At 55.6% G+C, this 27,792-nt stretch overlaps 2 protein-coding genes and 1 pseudogene across 2 annotated transcripts; 1 reads left to right on the top strand and 2 right to left on the bottom strand.

The window, feature by feature from the left end:
• Window positions 1–397: 397 nt before the first annotated feature.
• Window positions 398–942, bottom strand: LOC114212787 (small nuclear ribonucleoprotein Sm D2 pseudogene; annotated as a pseudogene).
• A 2,726-nt stretch (window positions 943–3,668) lies between these two features.
• On the bottom strand, window positions 3,669–9,271 carry SWI5 (SWI5 homologous recombination repair protein; the record flags this gene model as incomplete). The annotated part of the gene is made up of 5 exons (XM_088019123.1): window positions 3,669–3,994; window positions 5,791–5,885; window positions 6,961–7,082; window positions 8,828–8,876; window positions 9,162–9,271. Coding segments are annotated over 5 exons (441 nt in total), but the record flags the coding sequence as incomplete, so codon positions are not given.
• Window positions 9,272–9,544: 273 nt separating this feature from the next.
• On the top strand, window positions 9,545–26,752 carry GOLGA2 (golgin A2). Its single transcript, XM_028107760.2, is given in 28 exon segments — window positions 9,545–9,675; window positions 11,156–11,278; window positions 12,601–12,681; window positions 15,745–15,826; window positions 15,829–15,860; window positions 16,125–16,168; window positions 16,289–16,352; window positions 16,758–16,817; window positions 17,012–17,092; window positions 17,909–17,947; window positions 18,235–18,297; window positions 18,384–18,477; window positions 18,576–18,682; window positions 19,597–19,655; window positions 19,982–20,123; window positions 21,453–21,542; window positions 21,650–21,757; window positions 21,961–22,048; window positions 22,418–22,755; window positions 22,997–23,110; window positions 23,839–24,084; window positions 24,164–24,239; window positions 24,471–24,559; window positions 24,843–25,058; window positions 25,146–25,248; window positions 25,346–25,452; window positions 25,532–25,685; window positions 25,776–26,752. Coding segments are annotated over 28 exon segments (3,108 nt in total). The 5' UTR covers window positions 9,545–9,591; the 3' UTR covers window positions 26,000–26,752.
• The last annotated feature ends 1,040 nt before the right edge of the window (window positions 26,753–27,792 follow it).

Genomic DNA, 27,792 nt, shown 5'->3' with positions numbered 1-27,792 from the left:
GGGCTCGATGCGGGGCTCGATGCGGGGCTCGATCCCAGGACCCTGGGATCATGACCCGAGCCGAAGGCAGACACTTAACAACTGAGCCACCCAGGTGCCCCAAGGATAAGTTTAGAATCAAGCAAAATAACTAGTATGGAGTTAAGGGGAAAAGGGAGGAATAAAACAAAGCAAAGGAAGGATTAAACAGGAAGGTCAGGATTTACTGGCTGCTGAGAACGGAGAGTCACCAGGTGGAGGTGTGGGGATGCGGGTTCTATGGCAGCAGAACCACCCCATGTGACAGCATGGCTGCTGTAGAGGAAAACATGAGCAAAGAGAAAACACCAAGAATCCTCCCATCTTGAATAAGCGTTATTATTTTGGTGCATTCCCTGTTGTTTTTTTCCTATGTGTCTTCTTTTATTTATTTATTTATTTATTTATTTTAGAAAAAACACAGGACTTTATTATTCCCATTACAAAGGGCAGGTCTTCACAGGATGAGGGCGGGAATTCTGATGGTGGAGAGGAGGCCCCTACTTGCCGGCGATGAGCGGGTTCCGCAGGACCACGATGACCGAGTCCCCGCGCAGGAACACCTTGGAGATGTAGCGGTCCTTGTTGACTGGCTTGGACTTCTTCTTGCCCTTGCCACTCTTGGGGACCTCGGTCCACATCTCCTTCACATTCTCCAGCACCATGTTGCAGTGCCTGTTGAAGGCCTTTACGCGGCCCAGGAGCTTCTTGTTGTTGCGGCAGTTGATGAGCACCTGGGTGTTGTTCTTGACTGACTGCGTGAGCACAGAGAGCGGACCTGTGTTGAACTCTTCTTCCTCCCGCTTCTGCAGCTCCTCTGGGGTCATCTCACTCTTGAGCTTGTTGAGGAGGCTCATGGTGATAGTGCCTGAGGTCCCAGATCAGCGCCGTCTCCTCCGCGTTGCTGCTGCCTCCGAAGAGAGCTGTCTTCTTTTATTTTTATTTTTTTTTAGAGAGGGAGAGAGAGAGAGAAAATCTTAAGCAGGCTCCACGCCCAGTGCAGAGCCCGACACGGGGCTCGATCTCAAGACCCTGAGATCATGACCTGAGACGAAGTCAAGAGTCGGACCCTTAACCGACTGAGTCACTCAGGCATCCCTTATTTTTATTTCTTTAAAGTTTTATTTAAGTAATCTCCATACTCCACATGGGCTCAAACTCACAAACCCCAAGATCAAGAGTCACACCCTCTTCCGACTAAGCCAGCCAGGCGCCCCCTATGTGTCTTCTTTTAATGTCGTCATTGGAGTTAATGTCTTTATTGGATTTTCTCAAATCATAAGAGTTAAATCATAAAACATGTGAATTACAGAAAAAAAAAAAACTGTACCCATCTCCCTGCAAAAAAAGTTCAGCCCCAAATGCAGAGCTGGGTTATGACTGTGTCTGGGGCAGGGTCCCGTCTGCACCAAGAGTCCAAGTGAATAGTCAACAAATTGTCTCTAATCACTGTCCAAGCGGACTGAGTCCCCAGCGTCCGTCCTGGGTCCACTAAGATCTTGGCCTCAGGGCCTCTGTCAATGTCATTTCCCCTCCTGGAATACTTGCCCACGTTCTTTCCTGGCTGACTCCCAGTACATGCATGGGTGTCTCTACCCTGTGACATTTCCCCAATGTCCCAAACTAGGTGCTGTTCAAATGTGCTCCTGTAACCCACAACAGCCTTCGACCAAACTGCATTGTCATCATTTCTTAGACCCCTGACTTCTGCTAGCAAGTGAGCACTGCGTGGCAGAGACCCAGAGGCCATAGCTCCCTAGCTCTTGGCCCTGAGAGATGCAGTGTGGATGGAGGCACGACGAGCTAGCTTTCTGGAGGTTCCCCCCACCCCGAGCCTGGCTGCTAACCTTTCCACCTCCTCCTCCGCTGGAAAATGATGTGGCTCAGGAAGCTGGAAGGGAAAAGTCAGTTGAGGTGAGAGCTATGTAGGAGCTCAGACAGGTGAGGGGCTCAGAAAGCCCATTCCCGTCCTGTACCCATCTCCAGTTAGATCACCAGCTCTCCCTCAGGACCTAAGAGGATGGGATCAGGGTCACATTCAATTAGGCAAATACTGAGGATGTGTGGGGTGCAGGCGTGAAAGGTGTCACTCGAGATGAATCTGACAGTCTTGTCCTCGAAGGGCACCCAGTCTGGGAAGAGAGCCCGCGAAGGTCTCATGGTGTGGGGTCCAGGTTAGAAGGCCGGGGTCTGGAGTCAGACAGACCTGGGCTCTTGTTCTTGCTTGGCCACTGTGTGACTTTGACAAGTTGCTTCCACTTCCTGAGCCTGGGATGATGATGGAAGCTATCTGGTTGGGTGGTTGTGAAAACCTGTGGACATTATGATGTGAAGATATGGGTAATGGCGAGAAATGTCCTCAAATGGGAATGCACCCTAGCTCTCGTGGTCATCAACGAGGGCATGCAGGTGCAAACGAACGTGTGCCGTCTAGAACGGACTGGAACAGGGCCGGAGCATGGGCATGGGTCAGGCCAGCCACTGAGGGGCGCAGATGGGGCACTGGGGAGCTAGGCACTTGCGGCTCGGATGGCAGCCAGTCCCCACCAAATATCGAGGTGCTCACCCTCGTTTCCCAGGCCCCGTCTCCCTTAGTGGGTTCCCGCCATGTGGCTGTTTCTGGACCACTGTCTATGAGCAGGAGTGATGGCTGCTGATCAGGGGACGAGTCGATTCAGACTTGATGTCTTCTCCCTCCCTTGGCTCCCTGCTGTGGATTCTAGCAGCAAAGCCCTAAAATGCAGGAGGGCTACCAGACCCTCATCAGACTTGATGAAATAAAGCTTTCTTGTGCTCAGCCATGGGGATTTGGGGTTGTTTGTTGAGACAGCTAATGCTAACTGCCCCAATGCATATAGTACTACTGTGATTTCTGCTTATAGAGGCCAAGTCGGTGGCCTGTGGTCACACAGCTCCCAAGTGGGCAGGGACCCACACCCAGGCCTGACTCACATGGCCGGTTTTTGGGAACTATGCTTACTTCACCTCATGACGGCCTGCCCTCAAGCACTACCACACCTACGGTCTTAAGATGTCCAGCAGGGACAGCCGGATGAGCCGCTGGGACAGTCAGAACACTTGGCGGGTTCGGTGTGAAATCCCGCCATTCTGGATTGCACCGAGCACTTGCAACACTTGTCTCACTTCTGCCAGTGCTGGTGGATCAGGCTAAACAACACACCAGGGAGGGGCGACAGATTGCCCTGGGCTGGCAGAGAAGACTACAGTTGGGACTGGAACCTTCATTGTGCTGATGGGACACACACGGGACGAATTCCTCCAGCATCGCTGTTTCACGCTCAGCTCCTGCCTGCCTGTCCCCCCAACCCAGAAAGGCAATATTGCAAACCATAAACTTCAGACTTAGACTTATGCTTGAATCCCTGCTCTGCCACTTACTGGCTATGTGACCTTGGGTAAGTCACTTTGCTTCTCTGAGCCTCAATTTCCTCATCTCTACAATGGGGAGAGCAATATTCATTTCTCATGGGATGGACTCAGGCTTGAGAGATAATGATGTAAGGTGCGCAGCACAGTGCTTGGTACACATTAGCTTGTTATGACCCAAGGCAGGCTCTCTTTCTCCCGGGGAAGATTAGGGGGCTACCGGAGGAGAGGGACTCAGTATAGAGATTCACACCAAGATTGCTTGTATGTTTATTTACAAACGGGAGACATACACACACACACAGACATCACTAGGACATTTCAGGAAACTTGGAGCAGGGAACAGCTCTTCTTCACTGTCTGTCTCTGGGCTCCCTTGTGACTCAGATCAAGCTCTCTAGAGAAAGGCTTCTGACGCTTCCTCGCTGGGAAGCCTGTGCATGTGCTGGATGGGCTCTCACTGCCTCTCATGTTCAAATCTGCCTGTCCCATTGGGCTGTGGACAAAGGGCTGTGAGCCTTGGCTCAGTCATTCATATCCAGGCCAAATTCTGGATATAATTCTTTGGTGGTGACACCTCGGATCACAGCTGAAAGGAAAGAAAGAAGAAAAGATGCGTGTCTGGTGGGAGGAGTGGGAGGGAGAATGGCCAAAGGCCTGACCTACGCAGGACCCACTCTAGCACCTTCTTCTTGCTCCCCTAGTTGGCCGAGATACCCTCCTGCAACTCCTTCCAGACCCTACCACTGTGGGCCCTGCTTGGCCACCCCAAACAAGACTCACTGAACCCTCACCCCACTTCACAGAGGAGTCAAACAAAGCTCCCCTGAACTCCACACAGAGCACCTAGAGCCATCTGCTGAAAATGTAAATTTATATTTACATTGCACCTGGGGCCTGCTGAAAACCCTCACTCCTTAGCCTGGCCCAGGGGTCATGCCCTGGCCATTTAGCGATACCATCCCTCCTGCTCCCTCAAAGATCCTTACTTTCTGTCTCCCAGGGGAAGGGATCTCCTGAGAAGTCTTCCCTGACCGCCTTAGCTCATCCCTACCTGCCACCCTGTTCATACCTCAATATTCTTCTCCATCTCTGGCCTGTTTCTTTTTTTCTTTTTTTTAAGATTTTGTTTCTTTATTTGACAGAGAGAGACACAGTGAGAGAGGGAACACAAGCAGGGGGAGTGGGAGAGGGAGAAGCAGACTTCCCGCCGAGCAGGGAGCCCGATGCGGGGCTCTGTCCCAGGACCCTGGGATCATGACCTGAGCCAAAGGCAGATGTTTAACGACTGAGCCACCCAGGTGCCCCTGGCCTGTTTCCTTCATAGCGATTAACACATTTTATAATTCCTTTGTTTGTGTTCCTTTACTTATTGACCATTTCCCTCCCCTCCCCCACACAACAAAACCTAAGTCACATGAGAACAGGGTCCTCCAGGTGTCTGGTTCACTAGAGTGCCCCACGCCCTGCAGAGCAACACAGAGTAGGTGCTCAGTAAATATAACCTCAGAGGATAGGCTGCCCTGTCCTCTCCAGGTCCCAGGCCTGGAGAAACAGGTCTCAAGCTGGGTTCTATCTCACAAGAGGGGATGCCCTTAACCACCAGGCTACGGTCCTCTCACCTTCTTTCCTCCTTGGGGTCTGATCATCCTCCTTCCTCCATCTGTATTTCCCTCCTCCTGTTATCTCCTTTCCTTCCTCAGGACCCATTCCCCACTGGAACAGAGAAGCCCTCCCTGCCACAGACTCCCGGATGCTGATAGGCAATTCTACAGGAAGTGCTAAACTCCTGCAGTGACCAGGCAGACATCCCAGCCCTGCACCCTGTCCCAAACAGTCACTGCGTGCTCAACGCTGGAGTGCCCACCGGCCCCAGCCAGGTGACCGGACTGAGGCCGTCCATGCCTTTGCTTGCTTCCAAAGTGGACTGTCCTAACCAGCCTAGGCACACAGGTGTCTGTGCCTTGGCCAAGCCCTCTGGATAGTCAGACTGTTCAAGGAAGAACAAAATACTCCTTGAAGTCACAAAGTCACCCATCTGTGACTTTCTGCCTCTGTAGCGAGTCAACCACTTGAGGTAAGGGTGCTGTATCAATCAGTCTGAGTAGGCCCCAGAAGACTGGGAACCACAGCCCACAATCGAGCGGTAGGCAAGTTCATGCTCAAACCTGCCTGGGGCTCTGAAGCAGGCTCTACACTTGAGGGAAGAGACCCCAGGGACTCCTGTAAGAGCTGTACAGGTGCTTTGGGGCATTCGGGGAATGGGCCAGCTGAGAAGGATGGGAAGGCTGGCAAGTTAGAGGGCCCAGGAGCAAAATCCAGACACCCGGGGGAATGCGGACTCCTTCCCTCCGAAGGCTGCTCCTCTGGAGTCCTGCTGCTCACCTAGTTTGCCTAGCAGCATCTGGCCTACATCCTTGATGTCATTATATTCGTGGAGAAGGGAGATGTGGTCCTCCAGTTCATTCACACTGTAGCCTCTGGGGTGAGGGGTGGAGAGAGAGAAAGAGGATCTTTAAGAAAGCTGAGGAGGATCCAAGGTTCAGAGTAACAAGGCATCTATTTAAAGATTTTATTTATTTATTTATTTGTCAGAGAGAGAGAGAGAGGGAGGGAGAGAGAGCACACACAAGCAGGGGGAGCGGCAGGCAGAAGGAGAAGCAGATTCCCTGCTAAGCAAGGAGCCTGATGTGGGGCTCAACCCCAGGACCCTGAGATCCTGACCTGAGCCCAAGGCAGACGCTTAACTGACTGCGCCACCAGGTTCCCACAAGGCATCTATTTAACTAATGTTCATGGGACGCCTGGGTGGCTCTCAGGGTCCTGGAATTGAGCCCCACATCAGGCTCCTTGCTCAGCAGGGAATCTGCTTCTCCCTCTCCCTCTGCCTGCCACTCTCCCTGCTTGTACTCTCTCTCTGGCAAATAAGGAAATAAAATCTTAAAAAAAAAAAACAAACTACACAAATGTTCACTAAGGACCTACTAGGGACAAGACAGACCCTGCCCTCAGGAAGCTTACGGTAGGGCAGGGGATCTGCCTAGCCCCTCACTCCTGGCCAATCTCCCTGTGCCCTTAGGGAGTGGTTTGCAGCCACACTGGTACTGTGTGACCCAGGCCACAGCAGGGGGATTCACAGATGGGCACATGAGTGGCTAGTCAGAGCCCCTCCCATGTGAAATGCACATTCAAAGGCTGCTCAGTCTATGCCACATGGCTGGAGCAAGAGGTGTGAGAAAGTCCAGGAGTTGTGGAAGAGCCAGCTTCCTCCAGGCCCTGGAGAGCCCAACTGCAGAGAAAGAATGGAGTCGGTGTGCAGATGGAAGAGGCAGAGAGGGACCGAGTGATAACCTCTGCTGGGGACAGCTTTCCGCTTCCTAGTTCCTGCTCCTCCCAGGTCTGACCACACCCTACCCGAGAGAGGCTGCTGACACGCTGAATCCCTCGGCAGGGCACGGTCCCGGTTTTTCGCTAAGCTAGTGTGGCTGGGTTTCAGTTACTGGGCCTCCGGTTAAAAGTTATCTTAAGCATGTGGAGGAGCCCAGCGAGACTTACTCAGATATTAACTGGGTGATCTCCTTGTCCAGCAGGTCCCTCTTCTCCTTCAGTTTCTGAATGTCGAGGTGCAGAGAATCCTCGCTGGCCCCATCAGCCTGGCCAGACTTGGGAGATGGCCGCTGTGTGGCACATAAAGTCATCAGCCAGACTGACCCATTATCCACAATTCAGAACCTACAAGCTGTCCCCAACAACCACCGCCCCCCTTCTGCTTGGTGACTGACACCCCCCCACCCCCTAATAAGATTACATTGCCCAGCTGCCCTTGTTATTAGATGTAGCTCTCTAAGTTCTGGCGAGTGGAAGTTAGTCAGAAATCATGTATGCAGGTTCTGGGAATTGTCCTTCCAGGGAGAGGGTACGCCTTTCTCTGGCCTTCCTTCCTCCTTCCTGCTGGCTAGAATGTGGATGTCATGAAAGACCTGAACAGCACCTTGGGCGATAAGGTAGAACCATGTTGAAGGTGCGGTGGAACAAGATAGAGGCCTGGGACCCTGAGGTCTGTTTAGGCCACCGTTATTTGGGGTTTTCTTTCACTCCTAAGCCACACCCAATCCTAATTAAAGGGCTCATCCTGGCCCCTAATCTGACCCCAGATAACCTGCCTCACGTCTATTTCTTGGATGCCCAAGTCTATGATGTCGCTGGGCTTATAATTTCATTGGGTGACAAACCCCTTCCCTGGGGCTGCAGTTCATCTTTGCCCTCTCTGCCTCTAAAAGTTGCAAAGGCCAGTGCCTGGTACACTGCTAATCTTTAGGAAATGTGTGTTGGGTCAACCATGTACACATGTTACAAGAAGAAGCCAAGGAAGACATGGTTACTACTCGTAGGACAGGGGCTTTTAATCAGTTGACAGAGAGGGAGTAGGCACTATCTGCTAGGCAATGGCAAAGGCTCCAGGGACTCAGCAATGGATAAGACATCAAGCCTGGCCCCTGCCTTCACGGATCTTATCTAAAATACCCAATCATTATGTTTTTCCTCCAGATATCTCCATTTAAAGCTCTACTCACATTTTATCAGGAAGGCCTTCGCTGACCACCCCGCCTAAAATGGTCACTCCCCAATGGCTCACTATTCTTTTGTCCTGATACTGTATAACATCCATCACCACCTGCCATATACATTTCATTAATAATATTCTGTTCATTGCCGGCCTTACGCCACTGGAGTTTAAACCCCATGAGGGCAGGGACGGTGTTTTGTTCACTGTGTCCCCAACAGTGCCTGGCACGTGGTAGGCACTCAATAAAATGCGTCAGATGAATGGGTGAATGACAAATAATCAACTAATGACAAGCCTGAAAAGTGCTTTTAAGGTGAAGTACAGTGTGCGAAGGGAGTGTCTAAATGAGCAACTGGACTGAGTCAGGGGTGGGGGTGAAGCTTCTCTGAGGGACCTCTCAGCTCTGACGGATGAGCAGGCTTCACCTTGCTCAAGAGCTGGAAGGAAAGTATTCCAGAAGGGGACAGTATGTCGAAAGGGCCAAGGCAGGAGAGAGCGCACACGTCTGAGGGAATGAGGGTGGTTTCTGTGTGGGGTGGGACAGGTGAGGGAGGGGATCGTGGTGTTCTCAAAACCAACCACTCGTGGTGCTGTCAGGAAGGAGGAGAGACAGAGCCCACTGGGAGAGCCTGGGTACCCAGGGCAAAGGCCAGGACACTGCTTCTTCTTTGAAGCTTGGTGGGCAGGGAGGAAAAAAGGGGAAGGACTGAGAAATGACCTGGAGTTTCTCAGCAGAACAAGGTCTGCTCGGGGGAAGGCTTGAAGAGGGCTGGGGTGGGGAAGAAGACTGGGAGCAGCACTGACTTCCACGGTGGAGGGCCAGAAAAAGGGGGGGGGGTGCACAGGCATACTCACAGGGGATTGGAAGGCCCCGCGGCAACTTTTGGAAAGTCCTGGTTGAGTCCTGGAGAGGAATCCGAGGAAAAAAATGCTGATTGAACCTAGAGTCCGCTCTGGAAGGAAAGGGGTGTGGGGAGGTTAGGAGTTGGGAAGGGGCAGTTATGGTCCGGGATCAGGCTCGGGATGCTCCAGGAAGGGGAGACTCGGAGAGGGGGGAGTGTGTGGAGGGCTAGATGGGGGTAGACGGAAGTGATCTCTGGGACGAGAGAGTCTGGGGCAGGGATATGGGGAGTCAGGAAAGGGGCTGTGAAAGGATGCCCTTTCGGCCTGTTCTCCGCTCCTCGCCCACCTCCGGAGCCCTGGGGTCCGGGGTCCCCGTCTCGGGGGAGTATGCAGTGCAGGAGGGTCCAGGGCGAGGGCGGGAGAGCGGCCCCTCAGGCCCGCCAGGTATTCGGAATCTTAGGATGCAGACCGCGAACGGTCAAAAAGCGAGGTGCGCGCGCACCCTGCGAGCTCAGGCCCCGCCCCTCCCGCGAGGTGGGCGGGGACAGCGGCTGCGCGCTCAGCTTTCATTGTGACTCCACCTGTCCCTTGAGGCCCGCGGCGGGCTGGCCACGCCCCCTCCCCTTTCATCTTTCTCAGCGACCAATAGGATTGAGGTATTGAGGGGCCCACCCAGCTGCTGCCTAGAAACTCCTGGGTCCCTCCTTTCCTGGCTCAGTCGCAAAGTCAGCGCGGTGACTACCGGAAGCAGTTCTGCGGTGGTTGTCGGGATCTTGATGATGTGGCCCCCCTTCCCCCCTCCCCGTCCCGGGATGTCGGAAGAAACCCGACAGAGCAAACTGGCTGCGGCCAAGAAGAAGGTAAAACGTGCCGGGTCGCGGCTCCCTGACCCAGCCAAAGGCCCCTCCGAAGGCCGGACCGTGGCCAGTCTGTGCTGCCCCTGAGGCACACAGGGCGAGCCCCTCGGCGCCCCTTGGCGCCCCCCCCAAAGTCTTCTCAGCCAGTCCCGCCCCCCGGCAGCCCAGCCCCCGCCCTCGCCCGTCGCCCCCGGGTGACTTTGGGCCGGTGACCCCCGGGATCCTCGCTCCGGGCTTGGCCCTCGCCATCAGCCACCCAGAACCGGAGGACCTGGGCTCCCCTGCCCGGTCCCGGTCTCCGAGGACCTCGGTCCCGGCCCTGCCTTCCCCTCCCCCACCGCGGAGCGGCGACTCGGGCGTCGGTAGGGAGGAGTGGAATGTAGTTACGTCACAGTCCCCCTCGGAACTGTCATTAGCGCCACGAGCCCGGTGTTTGATCTTACTACCCAGTCTTCCAGTGTTTTCATACCCTTTCCGGTTTCTCTGATCGCGGCACAAATTCCCAGCTTCAAGGGGACTGGGGACTATGGGACCTGGGTGGGAGAGGTTTCAGGAGCCCTTACTCTAAGATTGTACCCCATCCTTAGGCATTGACTTCAGCAGTGATCGCAGAACGTTGATAACACCTTGGTGACAACTGGGGAGACTGTGTTTTTTTTAGTATGGTTTCCTCCTAGGTTTCTACTGTCCAGAAAGACTTTCACAGTTTAAATCTGAATTCTCTACCTCACATTTTAATTCCCCATGATTCTGGGACCAGGGTCGCCCTCAATCGGTGGTCTTTAGAGTAAGATCTGCTTATCCTCTGTGGAACAGATCTCTGGAACCTGAACTTCATAGGTGGGAATCTTCTCCAAATCATCATCTCAACATGGAGTGTCCTAAGTGCCACAGAATAATATGGGACTGAAGCATCAATTGTGCTTGATTCTCTTGACAGAGAAAAGTCATTTTATAATAATGTACCTAGGAATGACGTTTGCACAGATGTGTAAGATTATAATAGAATTCTCTCCGAAATGGTGGTTGGGTTGTCCTCGTTCTGTTACGTTCCCACATTCACTAGGTGTGCGCCTTCATTGCCTTCTGCCATCAGGATACGTTGACGTAAAAGTTTGCTAAGTACCAGTGTGCCACTTTAACAGATGTGTAGGAAAGGACTCTAAAGTCTGATTACCCAGATGTTTACTTTTCCATCTCCACCTCTGGTTTTGCCTCTTGGCACTTGCTGATTTCCTGGCATAACCCCAGAACTCGGAGTCGGAAGACTAAGTTTAAATTCCATTATTGCCCCCCTCTTTTTTTTTTTTAAAGCCAAGTTATCATTCCATGTCTGCAGCCGCTGAGAAATACAACACCTTGTAGGGCTGTTGGTGGCATTAAATCAGATGGCGAATGTAGGAGTATATGGTAAACTACAAAGTTGGATGTGAATACAGGGGATTAGAGTTCTCATGAATCCTGCTCCTCTCCTTTTCTGCAGTTGAGGGAATATCAGCAGAAGAACAGCCCTGGTATTCCTGCAGGAGCGAAGAAGAAAAGGAAGATCAAAAATGGGAGTAGTCCAGAGACAACCACTTCTGATGGATGTCACTCTCCCGAGGATGTGAGTACTGGCCGGCCAGGCTCCCGGGACCAGGGTGCTCAAGGGGCAGTAGAGGGTGGTGGTTAAGATTGTGAAGGAAGTGTCAGGTACAGGTTTGAATCCTACCTCTCCCTTTGCTGGGGATAATGTCTCTGCTAGGGATATATTTCCACATCAGTAAAATTGGGGTAATGTTATCTTATTTACACTTGTGACACTGGAATGAGATGGTTGATTTTTTTTTTTTTTTTAAGATTTATTTATTAAAGAGAGAGAGCTGGGGACGTGGGGGCAAAGGGAGAGGGAGGGAGAGAGAGAAAATCCTCAAGCAGACTCCCGGCTGAGCACAGAGCCTGACATAGAGCTCTGTCCCAGGACCCTGAGATGTGACTTGAGCCGAAAGAAATCAAGAATCAGACATTTAACTGACTGAGCCACGCAGGCCTGGCACAGGGCCTGGTGCAGGGTAAACATTCAGTAAAGGGTAGTGGTATTTGACGTACTGTTCTGGTGACTTTGCTCATCCCTAGCCTCAAAAGGGAAGCCAGGCAGTGAGAGCAGCCATGTGCCATCATGCTGTCCCTTTAGAAAGCAACAGAAGGGGCCCAGGGTGTAGCGAGGAGAGGCCCAAGCACTTGGGTTAGGGGACATTGAGTTTTAAGTCCATCTTTGCCACCAGCTTGCTGGGCGACCTCAGGAAAATCACTTCCTCCCCTGGGCCCAGTGGGCTCATCTGTAAGATGATATTGTTGGAGCAAATCAGTGTCTTTCAGACTACTAGCTGGAGCCCCCTTTGTTCAAGCGAACCCTTCCTTGGAAGTCTGGTTTTAAAACGGAGATGACATTCCTGTCAGATTCGTCCCCAGCATCCTGGGCCTGAGGAGCGGGTCTCATGAGTGTCTTTTTTTTTTTTTTTTTTAAAGATTTTATTTATTTATTTGAGAGAGAGAGAGAATGAGAAGGAAGAGGGTCAGAGGGAGAAGCAGACTCCCTGCTGAGCAGGGAGCCCAATGTAGGACTCGATCCCGGGACTCCAGGACCATGACCTGAGCCGAAGGCAGTCGCTTAACCAACTGAGCCACCCAGGCGCCCTCTCATGAGTGTCTTAAGAAAACCGCTGCATTGGGCCGGTGACTGCATTCTCTGTCTCGTTCAGGGGACTTTTCCCTCTATGTATGCTGATTTCTGCCTCCAGCAAGGCAGCTGGTAGCCGTTTGGGAAGGCGGCCCGGGCCATGGATTTGTTCCCCTCTCTCCTCTTCCTCCTTCCCTGACTCTCTCACCTCTCTCTAAGCCACTTTCTCTCTCCCCTTGCCCTTGTTTCTCCCTTCTCGCCGCCTGTAGATTCAGGACATCCTGAAGGTGCTGGTGTCCGACCTTAACCGCTCCAATGGGGTAGCGTTCCCCCCATTGGACAAGTGGCAGGTGAGGCAGTGCCGAGCCCCCTCTCTGGCTTGCTCTCTCCCAGCTGTGCATGCCCCAAGGCTTCTCTGGTTTGGGGGATACTTTGCCTCTGGCTTATTTTATGTTGCTGTCATTAACCCTCAGCCTGTTCATGTCTGCTTTTTTCACCTGCTTGGTTGATTGGCTTGTTTTTCTTGCCCCTCATCTTTTATCATCTTGAAGAAGGAGAGACATACCTTGAAGTTTAAAGGTAATTTGGGAGAGCTTCCAGAGCAGGTGTGTGGGATCTGGGCTTTTCAAGCCTTGAGTATGAATACCCAGTGGCATGTCAGACTCGGAGAGAGTAAATAAAAGCAGACCTTTAGGCTTGCCTTTTGGGCACCCATCCCCAAGTTTGTGCTCTCTTTGAATTGGATGACTTCATTTTGGTTTGAGAGTAGGGGACTGTAGGGTTAAGACGAAGGGAGCGTACATTATAGTCACAAGGATCGAGGTTATTTTTTCAGAGGAATTAACTGTAAAGCACATGAGGTTAACCAAACAGGACATCCCGCCCCTGTTGTCTTTTATTTTTTATTTATTTATTTTTAAAGATTTTATTCATTTATTTGACAAAGAGAGACACAGCGAGAGAGGGAACACAAGCAGGGGGAGTGGGAGAGAAGCAGGCCCCTCGACAAGCAGGGAGCCCGATGCGGGGCTTGATCCCAGAACCCTGGGACCATGACCTGAGGCCAAAGGCAGACGCTTAATGACTGAGCCACCCAGGCGCCCCCCTCCCCCATTCTCTCTTAAAAATCAACTGGACATTTGGCTGTGTATTCAGTGGCCCTTGCTAGGGGAGGCGGTTGGCTAGGTGCTCGAGAAAAGAGGTAAACTAGGTCGAATGCACACTGAGGGAGGCAGACCCTACTGCAAGAAGCAAAGGTAGACCGTGGCAACGTTCCAAGTGCCCAACTGAGGGCAGGGTTGGTTCTAAATGGACTCGAGACTGGTTTGAAGATTACAGGTGGGTAGCATTTATCCAGATGGAGAGTGGGGAAAGTGGGAGTCCCAGGCAGAGGGAGGGCGGGATGCAGGTAACAGCCAGCATTATGAGCTTACAGAGCATCTCCCAGAAAGGGAGCCTGGGTGGGTTTTCTGGACATGATGTTCACACTTTGTCCTGGGACACCGGCCAGGCCGGTGTGAGGGGAGGAGGGTAGGGCTGAAATGCGGCCAGGTCCTGCAAGAGATGGGCATGGGGAGAGGGCGGGGACAGAGCTCTGGATGCTGGTGCGAGAGGCTTTCACCCACTGGGACCACTCATGCCTGGGTGGTCGGGTCTGTCCAGGTGCAGTGACTCACATTGTGATCTCAGAGGAGCTGCTGAGGGGCACAGGGAAGGGAGCCCAGGCCTAGAGGACTCCTGAAGCTGGCATTTGCCCTGAGTGCTAAGATTCTGTGCCCACACCCCTCTGTTGTCCTGGAAACGAAGACCCAGATCTTTCTTGTGGTTTTTAAATCCTCTCTGTATCAGTGGCTGTTTCCCACTTAAGTTTTCTGTTCCCGCAATGCAGGCTTGTGGTTACAGGATCCTGAACAGAGCTGACAGCATTTCCAGAAATGGGGACTCATGGAGAAATAAAATTTTAATGGAATGGGACAGTTGGGGGAGTGGAGAGTGATTTTTTAAATACTCCATACTTTTGCTATAATGCCTAAAATTGTGAAATAACTGGGTCGATCTTAAAATCGGCGTGTTACATTTATTTAAGTCCTCAGAAAATTACTTTCTTCCTTTTCTGAACGTTCTTGTGTCTAGTGCTAGGGATCCATGGGAACCCAGGATGCCAGGAGGCACCCAGAGCTTGCCAGGGCCCAGGGCTAGAAGTGCCCACCTCCCCCAAAGTCTCAAGCCCTGCTAGCCGCTGAGACTCTGCTCTTACCTGGGAGATTCTATTGACAAGTTGGCAAGGCAACGCCAGGTCCTGGGGTCAAAGGTCACAGCCTGGATAGTAAACATGCAGATTGCTTGATTCGTCCTCAGCTTCCTGGGCTTTGCAGCACTTGCTCTAAGGAGGGCAGTAGAGTTGACTTTTCAGAGGCCAGGGCTGTTGGGTCCAGAGAACAGCCAGCCCTGGGTCCCTCTTCCTCCAGGCCCCAGCCTCGCTGGCCAGGCCTTGGCTCCCTGGTGTGCTCCCCTCTTCAAACTCGAGCTTGTCGGCCATCTTCCCCGTCTCTCTGCTCATCTTTGCTCCTTGTCAGACATCAGATCAGTAGAGCTACATGCTTGGGCTGTCAGGCCTGAGCCCAGGAAGAGGCTGGGTGGGGCCCTGGTCAAGCAGGTGGGTCCAGGTGGGGAAGAGGGAGCCGTTTCTCCATGGCTTCTTGTCCCCAGTCACAGGATTGTTTTCCAGGATACCAAGAGTCAGAGGGTAGACGTCCTAGCTCTGGTTTCTCACGGTGGTCCTCAGCTGGGTAGGTGTTTCGGAGCTAGGAGGTTGGAGTGGGGCTAGCGGCCGTGTTTTTCTTTTTACCTGCAGGAGTAGGGTGAGGCATCTAGTTAGGTAGCTTCTTTCCCAGAGAAGGCCTGAATTGGGCAAATAATATGGCCAGTAGCTGGGGAAAAGAAGGGGGAAAGGAAAAGAGAGCAGAGAGGAAGGAGGCAGGTAGTGGCATTGACCACGTCCTTCATCACCACCACCCTCTGCCTGGCAGGGCCCAGGGTGAGGGTCACTCTGGCATTCCAGAAGAACAGTGCCTTCCTTCTCCCTGACTGGGCACCCCTGTTTTCCACCTGCTGTGGCTGTTGCAGGTCAGAGCCTGATAATGTCTCTTGCTGAGCTCCACGGAGAACAAGGCGCCCATGTTGAGGAAGGAGGTCGCGCAGACCCTGCTTTGAGCTTTGGCCGTCCAGAAGGCTGCAGAGCGGCCCTCAGCTCGGGCGAGTCATGGCCGCCCTCCAGAGTGGCTCCCAGCATGTGTGACTGTCACTCTGACCACAGCAACACCTGTCCTGCCCGCTCTGCACCCCTGCGTCCGTGGCAGCAAGGCGCCTTCTTACCCGCATGGCCCCTAACCCCTTTCTCTGTTCTGTGACAGGCGCCCAAAGACTGCGCCGCTCCTGCCGCACCGACTGTTGATGACACCGTGTCACCTGATGGTGTCCCTTCCCGCTGTGCTAGTCCCCCCGTGTCACTAGCATGGCGTCAGTTCAGGTTTGTGCCTCCTCGCCCTTTGCCTGCCGCCCCACTCGATGTTCACCACCCCCCCACGAGAGGACTGGACCTGCTTTGGGTCCTCTTCCCCTTTCTTCAGGGAGCTTGGTTCCTTCCGGAGGACTGAGGTGGGGCAGGCCGAGACCAGGTCTTTCCCTGAAGTCTGGGGAGCTGGCAGGTTGTCAGAGGATGCTTGCCTCCCCCCACCCCTGGGTGGTCTTACCAGCAATTGAGTGACCACCTCATGTGTTTCTTCCTGAGCAGAGTCATGATGCAGAAAATGGCCCTTTCCTCATGGATGAAAGCAAGTGAGTATCTCCTGTGGGGGCAGCAGTCCCTAGGCCGAGGGAGTCGGGGTAGGCCACTGACCGCGAACCCCTCTTTCCCATTGAGCCTCCTGCACCCCTGACTCCTGTGTTCGTCCCCAGATGTGTGTCATCTACCGAGAGCCTGCGACAGCTATCTCAGCAGCTCAATGGTCTTGTGTCTGAGGTACCCCAGGACTTGAAACCCAAGGTGGGGGGTAGGTGGGGGGATATGACGGAAAGAATGAGGCGGAGGTTCCCAAGAGGGACGGAAGAGCCCAGGGGCAGCCAGCTCGCTGGGCGACGTTCAGCTCGGCGGGACTCCTCTGAGTCATCTTTGAAGCTCCCCAGATGAAGGGGTCGGACCTCAAAGCCGAAGCTGGTGACGGTATTTGCTCCCTCTGCAGGAAGCACAGGATGAGAGCTGCCTGGGAGGGGACGGATGAGGGGGGAGATAAGAACCAGGAGGAGTTGGCCCAAAGGGGTTAGGCACAACGGTCTGCAGCTGACGGGCGGGCCAGGGGGTCGGGCGGCTTAGGTCCGGAGGCGGGGGCAGAGCACACCTCCATGTGGGCCCTTTCGTGTCTCCTAGCCTTCAGCCTACATCAATGGAGAGGGCCTGGCAGCGTCTACTAATATGAAGGATCTGGAGGTAAGTGGGTCTGGACCGTGGCTCAGTGACCCTGCAGGCCAGCACCCCCCCACCTCCTCCCACAGTGGGGGCTGGGTGCCCCGCTGCCAGCTGAGACAGCGCAGACAGCCCCCAACCCTAATGACTGCTCTCTCTACCTCTCCCCCCCACCCCGCCCTCGTCCAACTCCTCCTCCTCCTGTGCATGCGCCTCAGAGCCGGTACCAAGAGCTCTCACTAGCCCTGGATTCCAGCAATCTAACAAACAAACAACTCAGTAGCAAGATAGAGGAATTGGTAAGAGTCCAGTGGGGTCCCCTGATTCCACACTGCCAGTCTGGGGCTCCAGTTTCTCCCTGGGGCTCTGAAGAAAGGGGCTGGGGGCCCCTGGTGCCAAGGGAGAATGGGGTGCCGGGGGGCCTAAGTCTCCATTGGAGGGACCCCGGAGCACGGAGCATGCAGCATGGCTCTCTGTGGCTGCCCTCTTTGCCTCCTCTCTGTTCTCCAGACACCCCCGCTTGGGTCCTCCCCATACTTGCCCCGGGGCTCTTGCCTCTGGAGGAAGCACTGGTTTGACTGGTGCGCTCCAGCCTTGACTCTCAGCCCCTAATTTGCTCCATCTTTCAACTCGGACAAAGTCACCTTTCCTCTCTGGGCTTCCGTTTCCTGAGGAGGTAGAATTAGAGGTGGCCAAGGTCCCTTTTAGCTCAGAAAATCAGGTCCTTCTCATTCCTGTATCCCTGCTATTAAGAACAGAACCTGGCCTGGGGCGGGGGCATGCTCAGCAAATATTTGTGAATGAATGCACCCTTCCGAACCACGAGCTGACAGAAGGGTAGTCTAGTCTCGCTTCTCAACTCCCATTTCTAGAGGTTTAGGTCCTTGTCCTTTCATGGGCATCTGGATCCAGACTCTCACTTGCATAGCTGTGAGCAAAGCCACTTAAGACCCAAAGTCTCTTTCCTTGGGAGCTTGAGGAGAGTCTGTCAGTTCATGTCCCCGTGAACTTTCCCTTTAAAACCCGTCCCTGGCCCCTGCCCATCCTCCGTCTTGGTGTGGGGAGGGTAGTAAAGGGGGACAGACTGAGTTACCTTCCTTTGACTCTCCCCACAGAAACAGCAGAACCAGGAAACCTTGGATCAACTGGAAAAAGTAACGTGATTTCTTTGCTGATTACATGGCAGATGGGTTTGGGGAGGATTCAGATGTAGAGGCCCATTCTCGTCTTGGTCTGCTCCTAGCCTGGAGGAATAAAAGGCCCCCTCGTCCCCCACCCCTTCCCCATCCCCTGCCCCCCATCCGTTGCCCCCCCCCCAACCCGCCCCCGATCTGGCCACATTGTTGAGCCTGTCCTGGGCCATCGGTGGCATTCTGGGAGCATTGCTGTTTCATCTCTGCCTCCTCCCAGTCAGGGATGTTGTGTGTCCTCCTTCCTGCAGGAGAAGAAGGAGTTTGAGCAGAAGCTTGCAAAGGAACAGGGGTCTCTAAGGGAGCAGCTGCAGGTGTGTGGAGCCGAGGTCTCCCTCCCACCCCCCAGGAAACGCTTCCTTCCCTCCTCTTCAGCGCCCCTTTGCCTTCTCTCCCAAAGGTTCACATTCAGACCATAGGAATTCTCGTGTCTGAGAAGACTGAACTACAGACAGCCCTGGCCCATACACAGCAGGCGGCCAGGCAGAAAGCAGGTGGGGGTCTAGACACCCTCCCATCCCTCAGCCTGGCATGTTGGTAGGCCTTGGGTGGGATTCCTTCCTGGGTTCCATTTCAAACTCTGTCATTCTAGGAGAGTCTGAAGATCTTGCTAGTCGCCTGCAGTCTTCCCGCCAGCGCGTTGGAGAACTGGAGCGCACCCTGTCTGCTGTCTCCACACAGCAGAAACAGGTGGACAGGGTAAGCCCCTCATGGGACCCATCCGCGGGAGTTGCAGCTTCCCCGACAGGTCCCTCCCACATGGTGGAATGTCTTACTGCCCAGAAGGCAGCACGGGCCCTTTCTCGCTACTGTAAAGTTGTTAGAAGAAACGCAGGGCTGAGCTGGCTGTCTTGAGGTAATTGGCAGTGGTGGGGGCTGTTTTCTGGAGCGAGCACTGAATGCAGAGCCCAGAGCCAGAGAGCCAGCCCTGCCGGTCACCGGCTCTGGGCCTTGGCCGAGTACAGGACAGTACTTTTAGTATGTTACCATTTGTGTAGGAAGGGAAGCATGTGTGTAATAGATAGAAGGTGCATGAAAGGGTTTATAAAAACCCAGGGAGAGGAACAGAGTAGCTCTGGGAGACCTGTCACCTCTGTACCTTCATGAGTGCTGGGCCTATGAATAGATCATTCAAAAAAGAGACAGAAGATCCCAATGCAAATTTAATTCCACTCCTTGGATCTGCTCCCCCACTGCAGGGAGAAACTGGGTGAAGAATCAGACAGACTGGATGTTTAATTCCAGCTCTGCTGGGGATTGCAGGCAAACGACTTCACCTGTAACGATCTGCGTTCACCTGTAAAACAGACACAGTCGGGCCTGCCCCATGCGGTGGTCGCAAGGCTTGAACGCGATCCTTAGCCTGGTGCCTGCTGACTGGCTCAGGGAAGGACCAGTCACAATGCTGCTCGGGCCTGGTAGCAGTGCCACCCCCTCTGTCCGGACCTCTGCTGGCCAGCCGGGAGTCCCTCCCACCCTTCCCGGGCTCTTTTCCGAGGCGAATGAGAGCGTGGGCTTGGAAAGGCTTTGAACGAAGTGTCAAGGGTAGCTGATAGTCCGCCCTCCGCACTCTCCCCGTGTCCGCGCCTGACCCCGCCTTTCTGTGTTCGCAGCACAACAAAGACTTAACCAAAGAACGAGATGCCCTGAAGCTGGAGTTATACAAAAACAAGTAGGACGGCTGCGGGCTGCGGGCTGCGGGCTGCGGGCTGCGGGCTGCGGGCTGGGAAGCCGGAGGGGCGTGGGGGTGGGGGTGGGGGGGGCGGTTCCTACGGCCTAGGACCCGTGCAGAGCTGGGCCCAGCGGTGCCACCAGCGCAGGCCATGGCCTCAGGCCGCTCAGGTCTTCCCTCTGGCCTGCCGCTGGGGCCTCTTGCTGCCGGGGGCCCCTGCCAGCGCCCCTGTCCTGTGGCTCTGAGGCACGTGTGGCCGGTCGGTCACCAGAGGGCTCCCTTCTGTCCTGTGCTGGTGGGCCTTTCCTGGCCACCTGTGGCCACAGCAAAAACAACGAGGACCTGCAGCAGCAGAACTCGGAACTGGACGAGAAGCTTCGAGTGCTGGTAAATGAGAAGGCGGGCATGCAGCTCAGGATGGAGGAGCTGCAGAAGAAACTGGAGATGTCGGAGCTCCTGCTGCAGCAGGTAAGGCCCGAGCCCCAACCATCGGGGGCCGCTGTCTCCCGGGATCGTAGTGGGCGGCCTCCAGCCACGAGCTGGAAGATTTGGATCCTTGCTCTGGCACCGCCACAGAATGCTGCTCCAAACACTGATCAAAATCTACAAATCGAGGCTTGGCCCAGATCTGTGGCATCAGAATCTCAGGGATAGGGCTTTTTTATTTTTGGTTTTTTATTTTTATTTTTTATTTTTTATGTATTTTTTTTTAAAAGATTTTATTTATTTACTTGAGAGAGAGAGAATGAGAGATAGAGAGCATAAGAGGGAAGAGGGTCAGAGGGAGAAGCAGACTCCCCGCTGAGCAGGGAGCCTGATGCGGGACTCGATCCAGGGACTCCAGGATCATGACCTGAGCCGAAGGCAGTCGCTTAACCAACTGAGCCACCCAGGCGCCCTTATTTTTGTTTTTTTAAAGCATCCTGGGTGAAAACCATTGTTGTACAGGTGGCAGGCATAAGGCTAGCCCATGAGTCTGTCTGCTTCCTCTCGGAGGGCGGGCCACCAGGGCCAGAGAGCCCCCCTCCGTCAGAATTTCTTCACACTGAGCCATCCTCTGCCTTCAGGTCGCATCCCTCGGTGGGGCTCTTAACCTCCCGATCAACACAGGAAAAATCTCGTCTCTTTCCCAAGACAGACCTTCCGATACTGGCGGTGGGAGTGGGGTGGGGGGTGGGGGCGTGTGTGTGTGTGCGCAGATTCCTTGTCGCTCCCTCGTCTCTTCCAAGCTACACAGCTATTGCTCATGTGGTCTGTCACCCTCCTGATTGCTTTCTCCTGGATATGGGACCCGATTTCTTAGAGCTCCAAATTTGGTCTGGCCTGGGCAGCAGACAGAGCTCTCCACCCATCCACCTGTCTGGCCACCCATCCTCTCAGCAAGTGTTAATTGAATGTTGCCTCTGTGGCCCGTCCCTGTGATGGGCAGTCTAATAAATGGCCCGCTAGAGATAGAAAGTGAGGACTTGAGGTTGCCCTGAAGTTGATGGACGCCCGCACTCTGTGCCCTGACTGCCCCAGTTCTAGGACCTGGACCAGTTTGTAGCCTTATTCACTATAACCAGAAAAGGATCTGGAAGGATGTACACCAGGTCGGGGGGATTGGGAGCTAGAGGAACACTTACAATGAGTATTTAGTTAACAGAAAGCCTACGGATGCCGTACTAACAGTGTGAGCATAGAGATCTTCATCGATCCCAAGTTGTACGTTATCCCAGCTCAGGCCCTTTTGTGGGGGGGCCTTGTGTGGTACACCTGGGCTCCCCACAGCTAACCTTTTCATCTTTCATTCTCCAGTTTTCTAGTCAATCGAAAATCCCTGATAGCAGCCAGGAGTTACAGCAGGCCCTGGAAGACCGGGCACAGCTGGAGGCCCGTGTAGGGCAGGTGAGGGCTTGCAGAGCGAGGGGGGTGGGAGGAGGGTGACCCCAGGTGCCCAGGAGCCCGTGAGGCACAGTGACAGCCCCTGCTAACTTCTGCGCCCCTTCTTGCAGCTGAAAGATTCACTAAAGCAACTGCAACTGGAGAGAGACCAGTATGCAGAGAATCTGAAGGAGGATAATGCCATTTGGCAGCAGAGGATGAAGCAGATGTCTGAACAGGTGAGATGTGACCTTCGGCCCCCCCCCCCCCCGCCTTAGACAGGTCACGTGATCTTTCCCAGGCATCAGTAAAATGGGAACCCTGTCACTTGCTGTGTGCAGCCAGAGGCAGCTGTCTAGTTTTTACAGGGGGGAGGGGTAGAGAGGGCGATGGTCCTCTCTTCCCGCCCCCCACACGCCCCTCCCCCCTGTGCTTTGGGCAGATGCACAAATTGAGGGAAGAGAAGGAGCACAGCGTGAATCAGGTGCAGGAACTGGAGGCCAGTGTGGCCGAACTGAAGAACCAGATAGGTAAGCTGGGGCTGGAGGATCTGGGAGCAGGATTGGTGGCAGAGGGCTGGTGAGGGTGCCTTCGAATGCCCCCAGGGATGTGGGTGGTTGGAAGGGGACTGTGGCCAAGGGAAGGAGGTCTGTACCAGGAGTTGGCCAGTCCGGGTGGAGCGCCCACTGGCCACCACCCAGAGTTGTCTCGAGCAGAAAAACCTAAGGAACTCTATTCCAAATTATCTTGAAAGATTGCACGTCCCATGGGTGTGAGGGGACTGTTAGCCAGGAGGCCAAGGTTTGGGGTGACGAGGCCCAGTTAGGAGCTGTGGACCAAGAAGTGGGGGTTTTGGGAGGCACAGAGGTGAGAGGCCCCTCCTGTGTGCCCCCTCTCAGCGGTGCCCCCAGCCCTGGAGCCCCCAGCTGGGCCCTCGGAGGAGGAGCAGCGGCTCCACGAAGAGGCTGAGCACCTGCAGAAGGAACTGGAGATCCTGGCGGGGCAGCTGCAGGCCCAGGTGAAAGACAACGAAGGTCTGAGTCGCCTGAACCAGGAGCAGGAGCAGCGGCTGCTGGAGCTGGAGCGCGCCGCTGAGTGCTGGGGCGAGCAGGCCGAAGAGCGCAAGCAGATTCTGGAGACCATGCAGAATGACCGCACCACCATCAGCCGCGCGCTCTCCCAGAACCGCGAGCTCAAGGAGCAGCTGGCTGAGCTGCAGAACGGCTTTGTCAGGCTGGTGCGCAGCCCTTCCTCCCTGGCCTGGTCCCTGGCACAGGGCGAGACACTGAACCCCTCTGGGCCTCTGTCTCCCCACCTGTAAAACTGGGGAGGGGGGTATGGACCCCACTTGACATGGGTCCCCATGAAGGCACCCTGTGAGCTAGAGAGCCCTGCTCAGATGAGCTGTGGGAGGCAGACAGCATGTCCTGGGGTCTCCAGCTGCGCCGGGTGGCCACTGACTCCTCCTCTCTGTCCAGTCCAACGAGAACATGGAGGTTACCACCGCGCTGCAGTCGGAGCAGCATGTCAAGAAGGAGCTGGCCAAGAAGCTGGGCCAGCTGCAGGAGAAGCTGGGGGAGCTGAAGGAGACGGTAACCCCCGCGCTGGCCGAGGAGCCTGGGGGACAGACACCCACCTGGAGAGTGGGAGGCTTGGCCAGGACAGGCAGCTCCGGCCAGGACAGGCAGCTCCAGCCAGGGGGTGGGGGGCATGTGACTCCAGGGTCCTTCCCAGCCTGCCTGTGGCACAGGCTCCTTCTTGCCCCCTGCTCTCTGACTTTATGGAGTGGGTAGTCCTGGGCCGAATGGAGGTCGTTGCCGCGGCCAGAGACCTCGAGCCCCTGACCAGAGGGCAAGAGATGGTGTGCCGTGGGCAGCTTCTCGGATTCAGCCCTGGATGCTGCCCGCAGCTCCACTGGTCACTGTTCGCTTCTCATCTCTCAGCCTCAGTGTCATCTAAAAGGGAGATTAGCATTTTGCTCACGGAGGTATTGAGGATTAAGGGAGAAGCATGCCTGTAAAGTGAGGCATTCAGGGCACACTTAGATGTCAGTTGGCGTGCTTTGACTCTTTGATTTTCCACTAAAGTTAAAAAGGAGGGCTGTCATGAGGTGTGAGGCCAGGTGAGGGAGGTGTGGGGCTCTGGGCGGGGGGTGGGGGCAGTGACTTTGGTCCTGGAGCGAAGGAGCCAGGGGCCCAGGCGGGCGGCAGGCCTAACCCCCCCCCACTCCCATCTCCCCAGCCTGGGCTCCGAATCTCCCCCCCATCCCCCCGCAACAAGCCACGGCCACCACAGCCTCAGTCTCAGGGTCTTCCCGCAGGTGGAGCTGAAGAGCCGGGAGGCTGAGAGCCTGCAGCAGCAGCGGGACCAGTACGTGAGCCACCTGCAACAGTATGTGGCCGCCTGTCAGCAGCACGTGGCCGCCTACCAGCAGATGGCTTCCGACAAGGAGTTGCTGCACAAGCAGGTCCTGCTGCAGACCCAGCTCATGGACCGGCTGCAGCACGAGGATGTTCAGGTCAAGGTGGCGGCCGAGAAGACCCGCCAAGAGTTAGAGGAGACCCAGGTGAGGGGGTTCGAGTGCTGGGCCCCCAAGGGGAGGACCTGCCACCTGTGTCCCTTCTTACTCTTTCCTGGCCCCTCAGGGACGCCTGGAAGCTGCCACCCAGCAGAACCAGCAGCTCCAGGCCCAGCTGAGCCTCATGGCTATGCCTGGGGAAGGTAAGTGGGGGTGCCCAGGGGAAGGGGACAGAGCCCAAGGAAGAGGGCGACTTTGAGCAGCACTGAATTGAGCGCGAAGGGACCTTTAGGACAGTGGCTCCTTCTCCTCTGGGGATGGGCTGGCCCGAGGTCACACAGGAAGGCGGGGCGGAGCCGGCCCCGAGCTTTCCTCCCCGGCCCGCTCCACCTCCCCTATTGGGTTGTCTGAGGAGCCTCCGGCTGCCCCGACAGGAGACGACCTGGACAGTGAGGAACAGCACGAGGAGGCTGCCCGGCCCAAGCTGAGCGTGCCGGAGGGCCTGGAGAGCCGAGAGGCCATGGTAAGCGGACCCCCGCCGTTGCCCCTTCCTTCCCTGTGCCACCTTCCTGCTTCCCTCTGAGGTTCCCCCCCCCCACCTGCCCCGGGCACCCTTCTTGCCTCTTGGTTTGCCTCCCTCGACTTCTCTTGACCCCCGATACCCCTGGGAGCCAGTGGTCAGCTGTGGCACCATTCTTGAACCACGGGTGGGCCCGGCCCGCTGAGGCCGGGGGAGGAGGAGCTCCTTTCCACCCCCGTGTTCACCCTGAGTAGCCCCCCCCCACAAAAGCACATCTTGCCCGCAGGTGGCGTTTTTTAACTCGGCCCTAGCCGGCGCCGAGGAGGAGCAGGCCCGGCTGCGTGGGCAGCTGAAGGACCAAAGGCTGCGCTGCCAACGCCTGGCTCACCTGGTGGCCCCGGGCCCGCACGTGCCGGACATGGCCGCGGCCCCCGGGAGTGGAGGCGACAGTGTGCCTGGGGAGACCCACCAGGCCCTCCAGGCGGCCATGGACAAGCTGCAGGTGAGCGAATCTCTTGCGGCTCGGCCGGCAAGGGTGGGATGGCCCAGGCGGGCTGGCGCGCCCTGACCCCCGCTGCTCTGGCCGCAGAACCGATTCATGGAGCTCATGCAGGAGAAAGTGGAGCTGAAGGAGCGGGTGGAAGAGCTGGAGCATCGCTGCATCCAGCTTTCGGGAGAGACGGACACTATTGGTGAGCGGGAGGGCCAGCACCCGGGGCCGGCACGGGGCAGGAGCTCTGGGATGGGGCGAGAGCCTGAGCGGCCGCCCATCTGCCCACCCGCCCGCAGGAGAGTATATAGCCCTTTACCAGAGTCAGAGGGCATTGCTCAAGGAGCGGCACCGGGAGAAGGAGGAGTACATTAGCCGGCTGGCTCAAGACAAGGAGGAGATGAAGGTAGGGGCCCTGCGCGTCCTTGGGAGTGGTGTGCGGGGCAGGGATGGGCCTCGCGGGGGCTCAGCACCTCTCCCTCCAGGTCAAATTGCTGGAGCTGCAGGAGCTAGTGCTCCGCCTGGTAGGCGAGCGCAATGAGTGGCAGGGCAAGCTCCTGGCCACTGTCCAGAACCCTGCTGGGGAGCCCACTGCAGCACCTCCAGCCCAAGAGCTTGGCGATGCCAATGGCCAGGGTGGTGAGTAGAGCCCTCGGGGGCGGGTGGGTTGAGGGGGGGCGGGGAGAGCTTGCACAGCACTCAGAGCCCTGCCTCTCTCTCCCCCCGAAGATCTTCGAGAGGTGAGCCTGGCTGACAATGATAGTGTGGCACCTCCCCAGGGAGAGGCCCTGGTGGGCCGCAGTGCCCCTGAAAACCCCACTGCACAGCAGATCATGCAGCTGCTGCGTGAGATCCAGAACCCCCAGGAACGCCCAGGCTTGGGCAACAACCCCTGCATCCCCTTCTTCTACCGGGCTGATGACAATGACGAGGTGAAGATCATGGTGATTTAAGCACCTGTCACCAACAAGCAAAATCTGAAGAAATGGGGCCGGGGGCTCTGCCCCCACCCTGTCCCTACCACCCTATCATTCCTTCCCAGTCACCCTTTTCTCCTACACTAGCAAGATAGAACCCCTAAAGGGGTATGATAGGCCCCCTAATGGGGGGAGATAAATCGGTGCAGACCCACTTGCCACCTTGGCGAGAGCTGTGTCTTTATATCTGGACTATTCATGGTTCCAGAAAAACAAAGAGCCGGAGGCTCAATAGATATAGAGTTTATTTAGGAGGCTCCCTCTCGGGGTCCCTCTCTTGGGGAGCAGGGGCTCCCTGGTGACCTCCTCACCCCCACCATGCAGTCCTTCATTCAGAGGGGCTCATGCATCCTCTATTCAGAGGCACTTTGGGGCACAAGTGCCCCCCTGTCCCGCTAGACGACTGGGCAGCACTCTCCCAAGCCTCTCTGAGGCCCAGCAAAGGCATATATAAGCTGCTGGCGGGGTGGGCTCCCCCCTCAGTGTATATACTGTACTTCTGTAACATTTTGTATATTCTGGGGATCGGGCAGCCCCTGTATCATAGCAGAGGTTAGAGCTGGCAAATGGGGAGCAAGTTCTATTAAATATTTGGGGAATGGGGACACTTATTTATTGATAGCATAGGACAGAGGAAGACAGAAGAAGGAGGCGGGGACGGGGTTCTGCCCTGGTGATTCGACTCCTGTGGGTTTGCTTTTTATTTCAGAATAAAAGGATTTAGCCATACTTGGCCTTGTGGGTGCCTGTTTCTGGTCACTGGCCACCAGGGACTGGGGTCTGTGCTGTGGGCATGGAACAGGGAGGAGATCTTGCCAGCAGAGGGCAGGCTTCTGGATTGTGCGGAGCCCCAGTGTGTCTGAGCCTGAGCGGAGCTGTTAGAGGTGGGCCAGGCCTGTCACCCCCATGCTGCTTGGGGACGCCTGGGGGACCGCAGGGGGCTCTGCCCTGGGACTCTCAGGGGCATTCCTGCCCTAATGGCCCAGAGGCTCAGAAGCCTGATCTAATCCTGGGGAGGGAAAACAGGGTCCCAGCACCCAATCCTCCCTCCAGGCCGAGTCGGTGCCCCTGCCCCCTAGTGGGCAGAGCGGGCTTCCCAGGATGAGAATTTGTGAACCCCCCAGGTGCCTTCCCAGTAGGCCTTGCGAAGGATGGGGCCTTTTACCGCCACTCCTTACAGCACCGGAGCGATGGCTGGGCCCTTGCCCACCCCTGCAACCCAGTGTTCAAGATTTCCCCTTTCCCTGAACTCCACAAAGAACACAAGCCAGCAGAGGGCAGTTTCCCATCGTCCAGGAATGGGTTTTATTCTTAGCCGAGAGACAGCAAGACCGGTGGGAAAGAGCCACCCGGCTGCCAGGACAGCGCCCCCGGGCTTGAGCAGGGGAGGGACGGAAAAAGTGGCTGTCCACAGGCCGGGCAGGACAGGGAGGCTCATCAGAGGTGGCACACTTCGGAGAGGGGGATGTCAGGGTGACAGTGTTCCCTGGTAGTTGGGCCACAAGACTCCTCAAGGACAGCCTGGTGACGGATTCCCAACACTAGAGGCGAGGCTGTGGCGGCCAGATTGTGTGTGTGTGTGCATGTGCGTGTGCGTGCGTGTGTGTGTATATATGAGTATTTATAGTTATTTATAGAACGGGGTAGGAGCAATACCACGGAGGGGCACAAGTGTTCACCAACATCACGCCTGGATGTGTCAGCTCACCACTACAACAGACTAAGTCACAGATGAAGGGCGGGGCTTTGAGGCTGGGGAGCCACTGTTA

The sequence above is a fragment of the Eumetopias jubatus genome, unplaced genomic scaffold, assembly GCF_037043125.1.
Source record: "Eumetopias jubatus isolate StellerSeaLion01/CBP00866 unplaced genomic scaffold, mEumJub1_p1.0 scaffold_15, whole genome shotgun sequence".
NCBI classification, from domain to species: domain Eukaryota; kingdom Metazoa; phylum Chordata; class Mammalia; order Carnivora; family Otariidae; genus Eumetopias; species Eumetopias jubatus.
The sequence above is the reverse complement of the archived record's forward strand: the minus strand, read 5'-3'. Positions and strand labels throughout refer to the sequence as shown.